The sequence below is a fragment of the Coregonus clupeaformis genome, chromosome 5, assembly GCF_020615455.1.
Source record: "Coregonus clupeaformis isolate EN_2021a chromosome 5, ASM2061545v1, whole genome shotgun sequence".
Lineage (NCBI taxonomy): Eukaryota > Metazoa > Chordata > Actinopteri > Salmoniformes > Salmonidae > Coregonus > Coregonus clupeaformis.
In genome coordinates this window covers 23,166,927-23,183,316 of record NC_059196.1, presented here as the reverse complement: position 1 = coordinate 23,183,316, position 16,390 = coordinate 23,166,927, and the positions used below count along the sequence as shown (strand labels likewise).

General features: G+C 45.0%; 1 protein-coding gene across 1 annotated transcript in view; it reads right to left on the bottom strand.

Annotated features, from left to right (window-relative positions):
* Positions 1–16,390, bottom strand: part of LOC121565274 (schwannomin-interacting protein 1) — a 326,929-nt gene that overhangs the window by 208,052 nt on the left and 102,487 nt on the right. The window contains exons 6-8 of the mRNA XM_041876056.2: positions 15,583–15,647; positions 15,229–15,294; positions 14,994–15,132 (exon numbers count right to left, since the gene is read on the bottom strand). Of these exons, the coding sequence (XP_041731990.2) occupies positions 14,994–15,132; positions 15,229–15,294; positions 15,583–15,647 (270 nt within the window). The remainder of the gene's footprint in view (positions 1–14,993; positions 15,133–15,228; positions 15,295–15,582; positions 15,648–16,390) is intronic.

Genomic DNA, 16,390 nt, shown 5'->3' with positions numbered 1-16,390 from the left:
CGGTATGCATTGGAGACAATTCATTAATAACGCAAATGTAGGACAGGAGGAGACCTATAGCAATTATGTCTGGCAAGACTGTGATGTCCATAACTAAATTATAATCAATAAAACATACCACTCTCTCAGAAGCTACGAACAAAATCCCTCAAAACTTCCCATCGCTTCAGAATTACCTGATAAACTTTCTATATTTTGCTATTCTTATTCCCAGCTGATTTAAGGCAATGATGATCAACTGCAAGGCTTCAAAGTTGGATTTTCTGCATTTCAGCACAGTATCTGAGGTTTCTCTTTTCTCTTTCCACAGAGGAACTGAGGAACACACACACACATACTGTACAGACAGACACACAATTTCCCAGAGTCCCTAGAAAGTGCATGTTCTATCTCAGCTAGCAGAGTTCATGACCCCAGAGTTGACTGAGGTGGCAAGACGACCCTAACGAGTGAGGGGGAGGTGTACGTTCTGTAGTGAAATTAAAGCTGGAAGAATTCTGTCAACACCCAGACAAGGAAATAGGATTTCTAGACGCTACTTTGATCCAGAGGCATATTTATGGGGAAATGGATGGTGTCAATCACACTGGTACAAAGAATAAACCCCTTGAGTTTTACAGGCAAGTGCTCAGAGCAATTTGCTGTACTGTGTGCTTTATCGGCAGAATCCTTATTGGGAATTTGTTTTGTGTAAATTATGCATTGATTAAAAGTTCAAACTTTAAGCTTTGTGCCTTTCTTTCATATTAGGATTGTGCCCAAACAAAGTATTGTACACACCCGAATGTAAGAATCAGAAATACTAACCTAGTTCCCCCTCCCTTCTATCACCCCTGTGTCACCCGCTTCACCCCTGAGTGCCACTTCCTTTCACCCCCCGCTTGGCAAGGCATGCTGGGTAAAATTTGTACACGTCTGTTTGACATCCTCTGCTTTTCGACGGAATGGGAAACACTGTTTTTTATCCTAATTATCACCTCTCCCTTGCTCCATTTCTCTCCCTCTCTCTCTGAAAGCAGATTCCTCTCTCTTGCGCTCTGAGAGATGTTCTCTAACTCTGTGAATCGCAGCGTATCTCTGAGAGTTCCTGTGAAGTCCTTCCGTGCTCTGTGACAGGCTGGCGTACCGTCGCACCTTCTGATGTTACCGGAGGAAACGATGATACTCCCGTTCACCCCTCTGCCTCTCCTCACCCCTCGCTCCCCTCTGGCATCTCTTTATCCTCTCTCACCCCTCTCATCCGTCTCGTTACTCCTTGACAGCTCTCTACCTGAGTTCCTCTCCTCCTCTCCCCTCTCCTGATCACTCTCTCTAATCTGGATCCCCCTCCCCTCCGGTCTCCCGTCCCACATTCTCCCTGCTGACAGCCATCGACCTGAGTCCCCCCTCCTCCTCGTGTGTAAACAACCTGTACTCATATCCCCCCCTCACTTCTCCCTAACTCTCAGTGGGCCTCGCTCTGTCTTTGACGGGATGACGCTAGCTGGGAGAAAAGAAGGAGGAGCTATACACTACTACCAGACAGGCCTGCTCTACATCTCCAATCACCCTCCTCTCTCTCTCTCTCTCTAGAAATGTCCTCCCTGCAAATGGGCCTATTTAAATAGACCTGTTCCCTATGCATGAACCCTCCTCATAGGGCCCTGGGTCTCATGCAACTCTCAGGGGCCACTCTCTGCTCCATTGATTAGTTAGCCTGGCTGTCCTCAGTATTAACACTGTCTCCCTCCATCTCTCCTCTCTCTTTGTCTCACCTCCTTTTCTCTCCACCTCTCCTACCCTCCCTTTCTCTCCACCTCTCATGCCCTCCATTTCTCTCCACATCTCCTCTCGCTATCCCCTAGGGAGACCTCTGCTGCGCTCCCTTCATTAGTTAGCTCCAGCTCACACTAGTGGTTAGCATTAGCCATCATTAGAGGAGCCTTGTACTCGTTAGCCTGCTGCTATACCAGGATTCCCCTGCCTGTCTGGATGCTATGTTAAAGTCAGCCCAATGGTAATGCCAGCCTCCAATGAACTTTGACCTCTAAGGAAAGAAGAGGTAATGATCAGGAACTAGCGGTTTGCATCTCTCTCTCTCTCTCTCTCTCTCTCTCTCTCTCTCTCTCTCTCTCTCTCTCTCTCTCTCTCTCTCTCTCTCTCTCTCTCTCTCTCTCTCTCTCTCTCTCTCTCTCTCTCTCGCACTCTCTCTCACTCTCATTCTCTCATTCTCTCACTCACTCACTCACTCACTCACTCACTCACTCACTCACTCACTCACTCACTCACTCACTCACTCACTCACTCACTAATGCAAAAACAGTTCGGGGGGGAAAACATGATTTAAATTGCAAATGCATCACGGGCTGAATAACAAGGGCAGATTTATAGCTGATGATGGTAATTGCGGTGGGGCCCAGGCCCCATAGATGTTAATGTGATTGTTGTGATGTTAAAGAGCGCACAGCCAATATCAGTTTACTGGGCCAATGAGGCGTGAAGAAGCTACACACTACACAGTCCTCCTCTATATCCCTCCATCTCTCTCTATTTTTCCCTTCATCTACTCTCTCTTTCAACAGACTGAGGCTTTTGAGCAGCAGCTGAGAATGTACTACTCTCCTCCAGTCCTGTGACTCCTGCCTTTAGCTCTACTCAGTCAGACAGAACCAACACATGCTAGTCATAAACTAATACATTCAGTGAATAATATAACAATCTAATACTTCACAATTGTGGAATATACTAATTTCTAGACAAATGGAAACTTTCACAGGTCAATGATGAAACTTGTATAAAGGTTGTGACTTTGCTTTGTTAAGTGCTATCTGCTCCCCCGCAAAGTGCTTCGGTCACACTTTATTTGGATAGTCCGGATTTTCCATCTGTAGATGCTCTACAGATGGTCATACTATCAACAAACTATCTATTGATAAGGAACTGCTTGCTAAGGTTAGGGTTAGGGTTAGGTTTAGAATAAGGGAGAGAGAGAGAGAGAGAGAGAGAGAGAGCAAGAGAGAGCGAGAGAGAAAGAGAGAGAATGTTTGTGTTTCATCTACTTCCAAATCATTTCTCCCTCCAAGATGTCATTATGAAGATGGATTCTGTCGGGCCATGCTGTGTTTTAGAGAGCAGAGGAAGACAGGAACAAAGGGGCGAGTCTGCTCCATCTTTTCATTAATCAGAAATCATTTAATTTTCCTCCAGAGACTAGACCACTCTGAGGGAAATGAGAATGAGCTCTTTCTCCTCTTTTTATCTCCCCTCTGTTCGATACGCTGTCTTCATTTTTCCTCCTCGCTTACCGGGACTTCTGGAGTCTATAAATGCCAAAGCAATAAACCGAGAAACTAAATCCCTTCCCGCTCTCTTTCTCTCTCTCCCTCTCTTTTTCTCTCCCTTTCACTCCAGTTACAGCAATAGACTGCATGCTCAGTATTCAAATAGAATCAGAGCTTTACGCGAACAAGGTGACAGCTCTCCCACGCTACATTCTGTCAGTCAGCTTTCCCAGAGTCAGTTTGGTGTAACTCCAGCTCCCCACGCCTCACCAGCTACTGTTATTAGTCAGGCTAGTCAGATTGGTTTGAGGAGAGACAGATTGTTCCGAGTTCAATAAGCCAATTTACTGTGGCTAGCTTTTCAAACAGAAAGAGGGATGATGCAGGCAGGGGACAGAGAGAGAGAGAGAGAGAGATACAAGAGAAATAGAAGGATAGTTAGAACACACACACATTCTACACCTACACACATTCTACACCTACACACATTCTACACCTACACACATTTTAAACCTACACCAGTAGAGGCTGCTGAGGGGAGGACGGCTCATAATAATGGCTAGAATGGAGTCAATGGAATGGTATCAAACACATCAAAGACATGGTTTCCATGTGGTTGATGCCATTCCAATGTCTCCATTCCAGCCATTATTATGTGCCGTCCTCCCCTCAGCAGCCTCCACTGACCTACACACAGCGGCAATGGAAATAATTCAAAACGCAGTGGATCATGAATGGCCTCTGACATTTAAACAAGAGTGAAGCTTCACCCTCCCCCTTTCCCTCTCCATCTCTTCCCTCCTTTTCTCTCTTCCCTTTCCTCTTAATGTAGAATCCAAGGAGGATAATGATTATGCTGATAATGGAGGGGTGAATTATGGGGGAAATGAGGCTGCATGCATACAGAGCTGCAGGCTGTTCCTCTGCTCTCTACCCAAGGAAATGGCACTCACACACACACCAGCATCACACACACACACAGAGAAACACACACACACACACACACACACACACACACACACACACACACACACAGAGATGGATGACAGGTGCATTACTTAGTCTAAGTTGCAATGTAATAAGGAGCTGCACTTTCCACTTTCCTTGTTGTTTCTCCTCAGTGTGTGTGTATAAGGTTCTATCACCGTGAACATCTCAGCTCTTTCTCTTATTAATAAAACATTGTTGCCAGTGAGCGATGGTTAAAAGGTGCACAGGAAGGAATGGCTGTTACCATCACACAGCTAGGCCACATTCCACATGACAACACCTTCCCTTTACCCACCTATACAATCCTACTCATATAAACATTTTCATAAATTACTCCCTAATAAATCCAGACTGATCACTAGAAACACACTGCGTTTTCAGACGTTTGAAAAGGTACTGACTACTTTGATATATGCCTTCCACGGCGCTCAACCAAAATAAAGATTGCCTAGCACTAGACCACTGCACTACGGCAGTTCACAATGCTCTAGCAAGCTGTGAGAATACTGTGAATACTGATGATACCTGATGGTAATAGCGCATGTTTTTAATTATTTTGTTTTAAGCCTCCTTCCCCAAACCATAGCCTTAAATATAACCACTCGGAATTAATACCTAAACTTAACCCTTTGAGTTGTTTCTGTTTTAACCCTGTAACCACGCGGAATGAATGCATCAAAAATAGACGTTCATCAATAATACGTTAAATTCCGAAGGGAAACTATGAGATCTTGTGAATAAGTCATACAATGGGTATAGTGGCTACAGGTCTCTGATGGACCATATTCACCCTCATATCCTGTCCATCGTCTCCAGACTTCCTGTCTGCTGAGTCCAGTGAGTGGATATCAGACAGACTGACTGACTGGGAGTTTTTATGATGATGGTTTTATTATAGTGTTCCTACCATGGAGAGCTTTTCCTATATAGGACTGGTGATCATTCAGCAGTATGGGTATCAGTGATCAGCATAACTTACTTCACCAGAGAGCAGTCTTCATCTTGGAGACAACCATCTCCTTACCCAACATATAACCACACAAACCAAAAACTATCATGCAGCATTGTGGAAACATTGCTGGAATGCAACACTCCTCAGTTGCAACTCCTGCGGTCTGCGGCTAATTTTACCTTGACGACCTCAGTCAAGCCCCGATCAATAAATCCCAGAGCCGGGGCTATTCATAATTGTATCAATCTGCTGTTCTTTATATACACCGGTCCTCAATCAGACATTAATGATCAATTAGGGCTTGTTGCTGGGTAAAGTGGGATCGCTGAAGATGGTGAGGTTGGGAGAGAGAGACCTCTGGGTCTGTACAGTTAACACACGGGGGGAGGGGGGGTGGATGAAAGAGAGGGAAAAGAGAGAGATGGGGTGGGGGAGTGAGGGTGAAGGAGAGAAAGAAATGGAAAAACCCAGCACCTTATTCAGAAGTCTGATGCAATCCTGAAGCATCTAAATATTTTATCCAAGTGTCATGAAATTAAAAGGCTCAAAGAGAGAAGGAGAAAGAGAGGTGGGGGTGGGGCAGAGGTAGAGAGAGAGAGAGAGAACGAGAGAGAGAGAACGAGAGAATGAGAGAGAGAGCGAGAGAGAGAGAGAACGAGAGAGAGAGAACGAGAGAGAGAGCGAGAACGAGAGACAGAGACAGAACGAGAGAGAGAGAAAGAGAAAGAGAGAGAGAACGAGAGAGAGAGAGAGAGAGAACGAGAGAGAGAGAGAGAACGAGAGAGAGAGAGAGAGAGAGAGAGAGAGAGAGAACGAGAGAGAGAGAGAGAGAGAGAACGAGAGAGAGAGAGAAAGCAGTGGAATGGTGGGCATATAGAAACCTAACCTGGCCTTATCAGAGACAGAGAGAGAGAGAAAGGGATGAAGGAGAGAGGTCTGCTCAGCTACCCAACAGAGAGGGCCTTACTAGATTACTACATGGATCCATCTTAACTGACTATATTGGCGTTGTGGAAACCTTGCATTGACCAATTATGTTAATCCTATCCAAATATCAGAGAATACTTAATGGAAGGGATGAAGGAAGGAAGGAATGGAGGAAGGAAGGAAAGACGGATACATGTTCAAAGTATTCACACAGGACGATTTCCTGCATGGTAACCTCCACAGCAGAACAGCGACCCCTAGTGGTCTTAGAAAGGAAGTACATTGAGATAAGATGTCACACAGTCGGAGTACTGTAGGGATCATTCATACCGTGGCGACCTGTCATTCAGGGCAGGTGCTTGAGCCCCACATTTTTGGGTTGCCTGTTTTGCATGTTATTTTGGCATTAATACGTGTCATATACAGGCTTCCCCTGTAGCTCAGTAGGTAGAGCATGGCGCTTGCAATGCCAGGGTTGTGGGTTCGTTTCCCACGGGGGGCCAGTATGAAAATGTATGCACTCACTAACTGTAAGTCGCTCTGGATAAGAGCGTCTGCTAAATGACGTAAATGTAAATATATCAGTTTGCAAACAATGTAAAAAAATATATATATATCATTGAGTTAATAAAGCCTCCATTTTGCTTTCTTGAGTAAGGCAGCTCCAAAATGCAGGTGTTTCAGCCTAGCTCAGTGCTTTCTGTGGTGATGAAAATACGGAGCGTAGGGGTTGGTAATGATCTGCCAAATCTAAGGGTAGGGCTAAAAACTTCAAGCCCCTTGGGTGCTGCCATAGAGTTACATTAGAAATGCCCATCCAAGAAGGCTCAAGGTCATTGGCCACAGATAAAATGACGTCAAATCACGTTATATCTACAGTAGCTTTGATTGGACTGATCATGTCAACATCATACTTTCAAAATCTTAGCTGACATTCATCATCATGAATCAAGTCGACAATCTACTGGCAAATCCCTTTCAATCCTTGTCATATGAAGAGAAATAATTAAGAGAAATTATAGATAAAACGTATCGGTGCTCATCGGCCTTTGGACATAAACATTACACACAAGTTGGAAATTGCAAATTCAACAATGAGTGGTTTGGAAAGAATCAGTGGCTAACTGCAAGCATTGCAAATCAATCAGTAGCCTGCTATTCAGTGGAGTGGGTGTGTGGTCCCAATTCTGGGTTTAAGGGTCTCTTTTCCAAGCTTAAAAGGATAAACATTCAACATTGGCCATGCTGTCAATCCAGCATGACGTCTGCCGCGTTCAAAACAACTGTTAACTCAGAACTGGGAAATCTGACTTCAGTGAGTTCAAGTCAACTGGGAACTCGGGAAAAAACAAACTCTGACTGGGAAAATATGTTTTGAAGGGTCATCCAACTCGGAATTGTAAGTCGGGAACTCGGTCCTCTTTCTAGAGCTATGACCTGAAGATCACTGACGTCATCATGATTCAACCTTGTTTTTTCTGAGCTCCCAGTTGTCTTGAAAGCACCATAGATCCAGAGAATGCCAGACTTTGATGAAAAAGTTTGATGACCAAATTTGCCCACAAAAAGGACCGCCGCCCCACCTTCCTATTCAAGTGAGCACAGCACAACAAGGTGAGTCCAAAAATGTATTGTATGCAGCTGCATAAATGATTTAACATGCCAGGGAGATATGTCTACTGTAGCTAATAAAGTAATACTAAGTGTATGTTGTGTAGTAAGCTGTTAGTAGCCCATGTGCCTCACCCTAATAATTTGGTTTATTTTCCCCTCTTAATTTTGCCTACTGCTCTGAGTTGGTGGTGCACATGTAGCCTATAACCTGTTTTAGAGAAATGTCACCATTTAATATTATAAGAACTTTCATTGTCTGCTTATATATCCTGTCACGCCCTAACTCAGGGGACTCTTATATGTTGAGTCAGGGTGTGTGTATTCTTTGTTTGTATATATTCTATGTTGTAGTTCTATTATGTGTAGATCTATGTTGGCCGGTGTGGTTCCCAATCAGAGGCAGCTGTAGCTCGTTGTCTCTGATTGGGGATCATACTTAGGCAGCCTTTGGCACCAGTGGGTTGTGGGATCTTGTTCCGTGCAAGGTATGTTGTTTGTGTCTACCTTGGACTTCACGTTTCGTTTAGTTTGTTGTTTTGTCGTTGTGTTTATTCAGTATAATAAACATGTATGCATATCACGTTGCGCCTTGGTCCGTCCCGTCCTTCAACGAGCGTGACATAGCCCCTTTATTTATCCTACGGTTCTGACTTGGTGTACAGCGAGAACACTGTAAGAACGGCCCATGTTCTGAATTCTGTCGCTGTACATTTCAAAAGTGCTGAACAAATAGTTATTTTGACTACATCCGTCCTAGCTCGCTCATTAATGTCTTATTCGAAATTAATTGCCTTTTATCCGCTTCTCGTCCCCTTATGTCATAGTTTGTACATCTCAATTGTCAGTAGAAACCACATTTGTTTAAGCAAGTCAGCTATGTTTTTCTAAAAGGCAGTAAATGAGGCTGAATGAACTGTTTCGCTGCCAGACAAGGCTCCGCTGATAGCCAGGTGTAGCAGTGGTAAGATGTTGGGACAGCTTTATGTAGGCCCTAACAGTTTGTGGGCACTGTTTGTCACTGTTATAGTGCAATTAACGTATTGTTTAGTTTTGTGTTGTGTAGTGGCTTTGCTGGCATGCATCCCAAAACAATTATTTTTGTTTGCCCCACCAAGACTTACATGCTAAAATCGCCACTGCTTTCATACCAGAGCATGTAACACACAATCTGCCACTAATATGACACATCTCACAGACCATATTGTGTTACACACCTCAGTGTCAGACTAATCCAAAGTGGGACAAAGTATGTGTCATAGCTGTCTATGGCAGGTGATTAGCAGAGACAGATCTGTCTATCCCACTCAGACACCATTACACTGGGGTCATACACACACACGTCCTTCAAACAGCCAGAGAGAGAAAGCCACACAGACAAACCAGAAACCAGAGTGTTTTCATGTATAGAGCAGTAATCAATATTGTACATATGAATTCAGTCATTATGCTTCTATGATTCAAATGGAATGGAAATGGAATATAAATGGTTGTCTGTTCTATCAATTCTATTTCTGGGGTTAGATTGTTCCTGAAAAAATGTATACTAAAAACGTTAAACTTGGAAATCAATCAATCCGCCATCATTAACACAATGGAAAAATCAAATGATTTATTATTGAAATATTGAAATAGCATGGGCGACTGAGAAAAACAAATTGGTACAATTTAAGGCCATGTGGCAAACAATAATGCAGGCAGTAGGGATGGAGGTGTGAGCATGTGGGTCTGGGCAGATGAGATGTGGTCGTTGTTGTTTGTGTGCGTCTGTAAGTTGTTGTTCGTATGTGTATGTTAGTATTTGGTGTAAAAAAAAAAAGTGCTGAGAGGTGAAAAGGACACTAATGATTCTGTCAATCAAGGACTGGCAGGCGTATCACAGCTAGTAGTGGGGGGGTGGAGAGTCATTTACATAACCTTATGTTGTATTCGCATAATTACCATACATCACCATTGATGTATTATGTGGTATTCTGTTTTATCAGCACAGAGGGGGTGGGGCTTTGGGGCTTTGTATCATTAATGGAAACAGCAGTGCAGAGCTAAAAATAAAACTGTTCCTCAAATCTACATATTTCAAAGTTAATCATAAATTCAAACATTTTAAGACAACATTTGAAATATAATGCCTGAGCTCATCCTAGATCTCCATGTTAATAAATGAATAGGCTAAAGCAGTAGAGGCTGCTCAACTACTATGTAAGACACAAAGGTCAACTATGATGATCATTTAGAGTAAATATGAGACTGCTTAACAGAGTAGGCCCAAACTGAGCCTGAGGGGTTTTGTAAAATGGAGGGACCCGGGCATCTCCATACAAGAAGAAGACAGAGAAAAGCTCTGTTTTCCATAATGTGCAGTTCATCACTTGACATTCACCTGAATCCCTGGGAGGACTATGAATGGAATATGCTGTCTGTTGATGATGATGGATGATGTCACAATGGGCTGCTAATTCCATTGAATAAAACAATGGCAAATACACTGTTTAGCCAGAGCCTAAACATCTCTATGGCTCTTTGTTTACCGTGAACAGTGAAAAAGTGGCTGATGTCATAGAGAGTCGAGGCTCTTTGCTGGTACAAGATCTTAATTCATTTCTATGGTAACCAGTAGGTTATGTGAGGCTGCAGCTCTCTGTGTGTTTCTCTTCTCCTCTCCTCCATGCACAACACTACCTGCTAAATATAGAGCTAAATAATAACACTTCTGGTTCCACTCACTTGCTGTGTACTGCTGCTGCACACACAAACACGCTTGAATATGCACACACACACACACGCACACATACGCACACACACGCATGAACATGCGCTAACGTACACACGCACACACACACACACACACACGTGCGCGCACACACACAGCTATAGTTTGGCAGTGACCTGGTTAGGACAGGTGTGTGAGAGAGACACACAGAGATAATCCAGCAGGAGACAGAAGAGAAGAGAGAACTGAGAACGGAGGAGGAGAGAACTTCCGTGGGCTGTCCTGCTGGAAGAAGAGGAAATAATGGGTGAGAGAGAGGAGGGGAATAGGGGAGGGTGAGGGAGAGGGAGAGAGGATATAAGGATGAGGTGTGAAAGGAAGTAGAGGTGGGGATTTGGAAAGAGAGGGTGAGGAGAGAGCAGATGGAGGGAGGGGAGGAGGGAGTAATAGACTGGGAGGAGAGGGAGAACCATTGCAGCTGGTGGTAAGGGGACCAGTGATGCTCTGCTCTAGCCCAGTCCCACTGCACTTCAGCAGTGCAAATGGACTGGCATGTCCCCTGTGCCCTTCAGCACCAGGCACCAGGCACCAGGCACCAGGCACCAGGCCACACACACCACTCACAACCTACTCCAATTACACATTGCTACATTACATATGCACTCACAAACTCAAACTTGTTGCAGGTTCTTAATAAAGATGTCCGTAATACATCATCTATGATCTGATCTTAGGAATACTCTAGTGTCTAGTCCATACCATCAGAGGACTTAGCTTCTACAGTATATCAGTTATGGCCAAAGCATGAGAAGCTACTGTGGTACAACACCTCCCTCTAGTGGCCAGCCTCTGTAACTGCACCATTTCACAGCGCAGCACCCAGGCAGCGACAGACAGAGTGCTCTGATAGTCTTCGGCAGAAAAACAGGGAACTGTCACATTTTTCATATTTCAGAATCGATTACTGTCTATTATATTCAATGATAATGTTTCTATTTCAGAACTTTTCAAGTCATTGTGAGTTAACTAGCAATAATCGAGCATTTAGCCAAACCCCCAACACTGTTGGCTACTACTAAAGCTCCCATTCCAATAAACAGCCTGTTGTGTGTGTGCATGCATGCTTGCATGTATGTGTGTGTGTGTGTGTGTGTGCATGCGCGTGTGTGTGTATGTGTGTTTGAGCTGTGAGCTGTGTTTGACGCAGTATACAAAAAATACAAACAGAAGGCTGCTGATTCATACCGGGGCATAAAAGTCAGAGTTTTGTTATGTTCTCTTTTAATGAAAACTATCATTTCTACCTCTTGCCTTGGGCAACACTGCAGGAGTTATTTGGTCATTAAGTGCGGAATACAGTAGGAGATCGTCTAAAGTAGTATTTCACAGTGTCACTACAGTGACTTTGTAGTATATCTGAATGAATTCTAAAACACATAACTATACAGCCCTAACCTTTAGTACATCACAAACCTTTCACTTTCTACAGACTCACGGAGAGAGAGATGGAAAATTCCAGTGAACTACATACACATAGAGGCACACACACACACCCCCCCCCACTCCACCAAGTGCAGTGGTCCCACATTGACAGAGACATGCAGGCTTTTGGCAGAGACTGATATCACTGGCACAAAGGTTACAAATTCAATCAGTGTGGATGGAAACGGCCGCCCAGTCACTGTGTCCCATATGACTTCCTCCTCTGTGTGTGAGTGTGTGTGTGTGTATGTGTGTATGTATGTGTGTGTGTGTGTGTTAACCGGCCCTGGAGGGGACGTGGAACATATCGCTGGGTCGACAGAAACGGACCCATTAGAAATTCCAACAAGGGAGCACTGTCACTTTCACCACAGCATCATCATAAAGGAGGGATGTTAAAGGAGGGAGAGAGAGAGGGAGGAGAGATAATAGAACAGAGAAGTGACATTCCAGTGTGATACATCGGGAAAATAAAGCCATGAAATAATGACAGGAAAGGTTATGCTGTCTTTTTCACAGCAGAATAAAAGAGGATAGATAGTAAAATGACAGATAAAGGAGTTATTAGAGTGGTAACATCAGCACATTCAACTACACTGAAACAAATCTAAATGCAACAATTTCAAAGATGTTACAGTTCATATAAGTCAATTGAAATAAATGAATTAGGCCCTATGGATTTCACATGATTGGGAATACAGATATGCATCTGTTGGTCAAAGATTTATTTTAAAAAAACACGACAATGAGCCTCAGGATCTCGTGACGGTATCTCTGTGCATTCACATTGTCTGTAGATTTTGCCTGCCCATATCAACCCCACCACCACCATGGGGCACTCTGTTCATAACGATGATATCAGCAAACCACCACACGACGCCCACACGACGCCGTCTACCATCTGCCTGGTACAGTTGAAACCGGGATCAGCATTTGCCCACTGAAGTCAGTTACTACGCCGAACTGCAGTCAGGTCAAGACCCTGGTGAGCACGACGAGCACGCAGATGAGCTTCCCTGAGACGGTTTCTGACAGTTTGTGCAGAAATTATTCGGTTGTGCAAACCCACAGTTTCATCAGCTGTCCGGGTGGCTGGTCTCAGACGATCCCGCTGTTGAAGAAGCCGGATGTGGAGGTCATGGGCTGGCGTGGTTACACGTTGTCTGCGGTTGTGAGGCTGGTTGGACGTACTGCCAAATTCACTAAAACAACGTTGGAGGCGGCTTATGGTAGAGAAATGAACATTCAGTTTTCTGGCAACAGTTCTGGTGGACATTCCTGCAGTCAGCATGCCAATTGCACCCTGTGGCATTGTGTTGTGTGACTAAACTGCACATTTTAGAGTGGCCTTTTATTGTCCCCAGCACAAGGTGCACCTTTGTAATGACCATGCTGTTTAATTAGCTTCTTGATATGCCACACCTGTCAGGTGGATGGTTTATCTTGGTAAAGGAGAAATGCTCACTAACAGGGATGTAAACACATTTGTGCACAACATTTTAGAGAAATACCCTTTTTGTGCCTATGGAACATTTCTGGGAACTTTTATTTCAGCTCATGAAACATGAGACCAGCACTTTACATGTTTATATGTGTTCATATAGTTTACCCGGGATCATAAAGGACAGCCCCCCTCTCTCTCTCTCTCTCTCTCATCAAACAGTGTCATCATCTCTGAGTCACTGAGCTCAGCAGTTCTGTTAGGTCCCACAGGATGTTAAACACAAAGTATGTTTATCTGTGTCTGTGTGAGTAAGGGGGAGGACAGACAGGTGTGGCAGGTGTGCATGTTTGTGTGTGAAACACTAATGCAATGTATTGATGTCTCTCCCCAACCCTCTCACTCTTAGTGTAAATCATCTGCTGACATCATCATCTTAACTAAAGAAGCTACAGTGAGAAGGAGTGAGAGGAGTAGAGAGAGTGGGGATAGAGATGGGGAGTGAGAGGTAGAGAGAGGAGGAGAGAGAGGGGGGATAGAGAGGAGGACAGAGATGGGGAGTGAGAGGAGGAGAGAGAGGGGGGATAGAGAGGAGGACAGAGATGGGGAGTGAGAGGTAGAGAGAGGAGGAGAGAGAGGGGGGATAGAGAGGAGGACAGAGATGGGGAGTGAGAGGTAGAGAGAGGAGGAGAGAGAGGGGGGATAGAGAGGAGGACAGAGATGGGGAGTGAGAGGTAGAGAGAGGAGGAGAGAGAGGGGGGATAGAGAGGAGGACAGAGATGGGGAGTGAGAGGTAGAGAGAGCGGGAGAGAGGGGGATAGAGAGGAGGACAGAGATGGGGAGTGAGAGGAGGAGAGAGGAGGAGAGAGAGGGGGGATAGAGAGGAGGACAGAGATGGGGAGTGAGAGGAGGAGAGAGGAGGAGAGAGAGGGGGGATTGAGAGGAGGACAGAGATGGGGAGTGAGAGGAGGAGAGAGGAGGAGAGAGAGGGGGGATGGAGAGAAGGACAGAGAGGGGGAGTGAGAGGTAGAGAGAGGAGGAGAGAGAGGGGGGATAGAGAGGAGGACAGAGATGGGGAGGAGGAGAGAGAGGGTGACTAACTGGAAATCACCACTGTGGGTGTAACAGGCCACTGTTGATGTCATCCATTTAACCTTTATCAATCCTATTTCTCTCTGCAGCATTGCGTGGGCGCCTTGAAGCCCACAGCTTGACCTGAGGCTTAACCTGGATGATGACTTGGAGATTACTATGACAATACATTGACACTCAAGAGTACCTCTCTCACTCGCCATCCAGCTGGATCAGTTGAGGGTCTATGGACGTGCTCATCTTATTATTTACCCAGCTGATCCCTCCCTCAAGTGCCTGTGAGTGAGCCTGCATCTGGCAGGGGGGATATGAGCTGAGGGACACTGCCCTCTGCTGGACAAGACATGCAATACACCGGCACACCACATCCTTAGGGATAGTTTTGAACATGTATTGAAAAAGAACACACCATCTTGTAGATACCATCTGACACACACCATGTGTTTCCCTCAGTAATGTGTACCCTACACAATAACATAGACAGTTCACCAGCGGTACTCAGAGCAAAGATAGAGGGGTGGGACTTACAGGGGTGATGCCATCTGATAGGGTGGTCATGCTGATGGACGTGCTCAACTTGTCAGAGGAGGAGAGGGAGGGAGGGGAGGGGCTCCTCTTATCCATCACTTCCTGTCTCTGGAGGAAGTCACGCCAGGCGCGCTGAATACTAGGAAACGTACACACATAGCCAAGAGTGAAACACACACACACACATGTTCACACACACACACACACACACAGACACACACACACACACACTCACATCAACACTTTGGTCTCCAGTGGGGGCATGTTGAAGTTGTTCTCAAGGTCTGTAGTCAGCTGGTGACTGAGAGAGAGAGAGAGAGAGAGAGAGAGAGAGAGAGAGAGAGAGAGAGAGAGAGAGAGAGAGAGAGAGAGAGAGAGAGAGAGAGAGAGAGGGTGAGAGAGAGAGAGCGACAGAGAGAAAGGGGGGAAGGAGGGTGAGAGAGAGAGAGAGGGGAGGGAGAGTGAGAGAGTGTAAAGAGCTCTAATCATTCCAGTGCCAGGGTTATCAGTAATTATACAGCGATGCCCTGGTCCCCACTGCTGTGAAATTGAGTTTTAAAGCGCATGTGTGTATGCCAACCTACAGTACCTCTGCAGCTGAATGCTTTCATCATTGACATGCTTCAGGCCAGTCTGGAGGCTCTTCAGTTCCTCCTATGAGATAGAAAAAGAGAGAGAAAGAGAGTGAGATAGAAAGTCAGAGAGAGAGATGAAGAAAGAAAGAAAGATATTACAACAACAATCTCTCAGACAGACATACTGTACAGAAAATAATAAATCTCCATCATCTTCTCTACCTTTTGTGTGTGCCTGTGTGTGTGTGTGTGTGCTGAGTGTGTGTGTGTGCTGTGTATGTTGAGTGTGATCTCCTCTGCTCAGCACTGGTACCCCTGTAGGAAGGTAGTAAGGCAGTATTTTGAAGTGGTTAGATGTTTCCCTGTGAAGTTAGTAAAGTTAGCTGTGGAAGTTATCTGCTGATTTTGTCAGTCAGCATTCAGCTGTGTTTGGCCCAGAAACAGAGCGAAGGAGAGAGACCCAGAGGCAGCATGGAGCAGTCAGAGGATACAGGGGGTTGGGGTGGGGTAAGGGGGGTGAGGGGAGTAAATGGATCCTCCAGGAAGTTGACTTTAGTGTTTATCATTCATGACACCACATAACAGAAAAGGTTTGCTAGTCTGGTGTATCAGGACCCACTGGCCAATTCCCACTGCTGAGGATGGGCTTGTGGCCAGAAACATGGTTTGCTGAAGTTCATCCTGTGATGGATCAATTTCACTGACGTCAAAATGCTGAGGAGGGGTGAATAAAAGGATGTTTTCAATCCCCAACCCTCTCCTCTAGCTTTAATAATTCCCTGTAATAAGGGCTGACTTGCCTCTGCATAAGTGATCAGACTA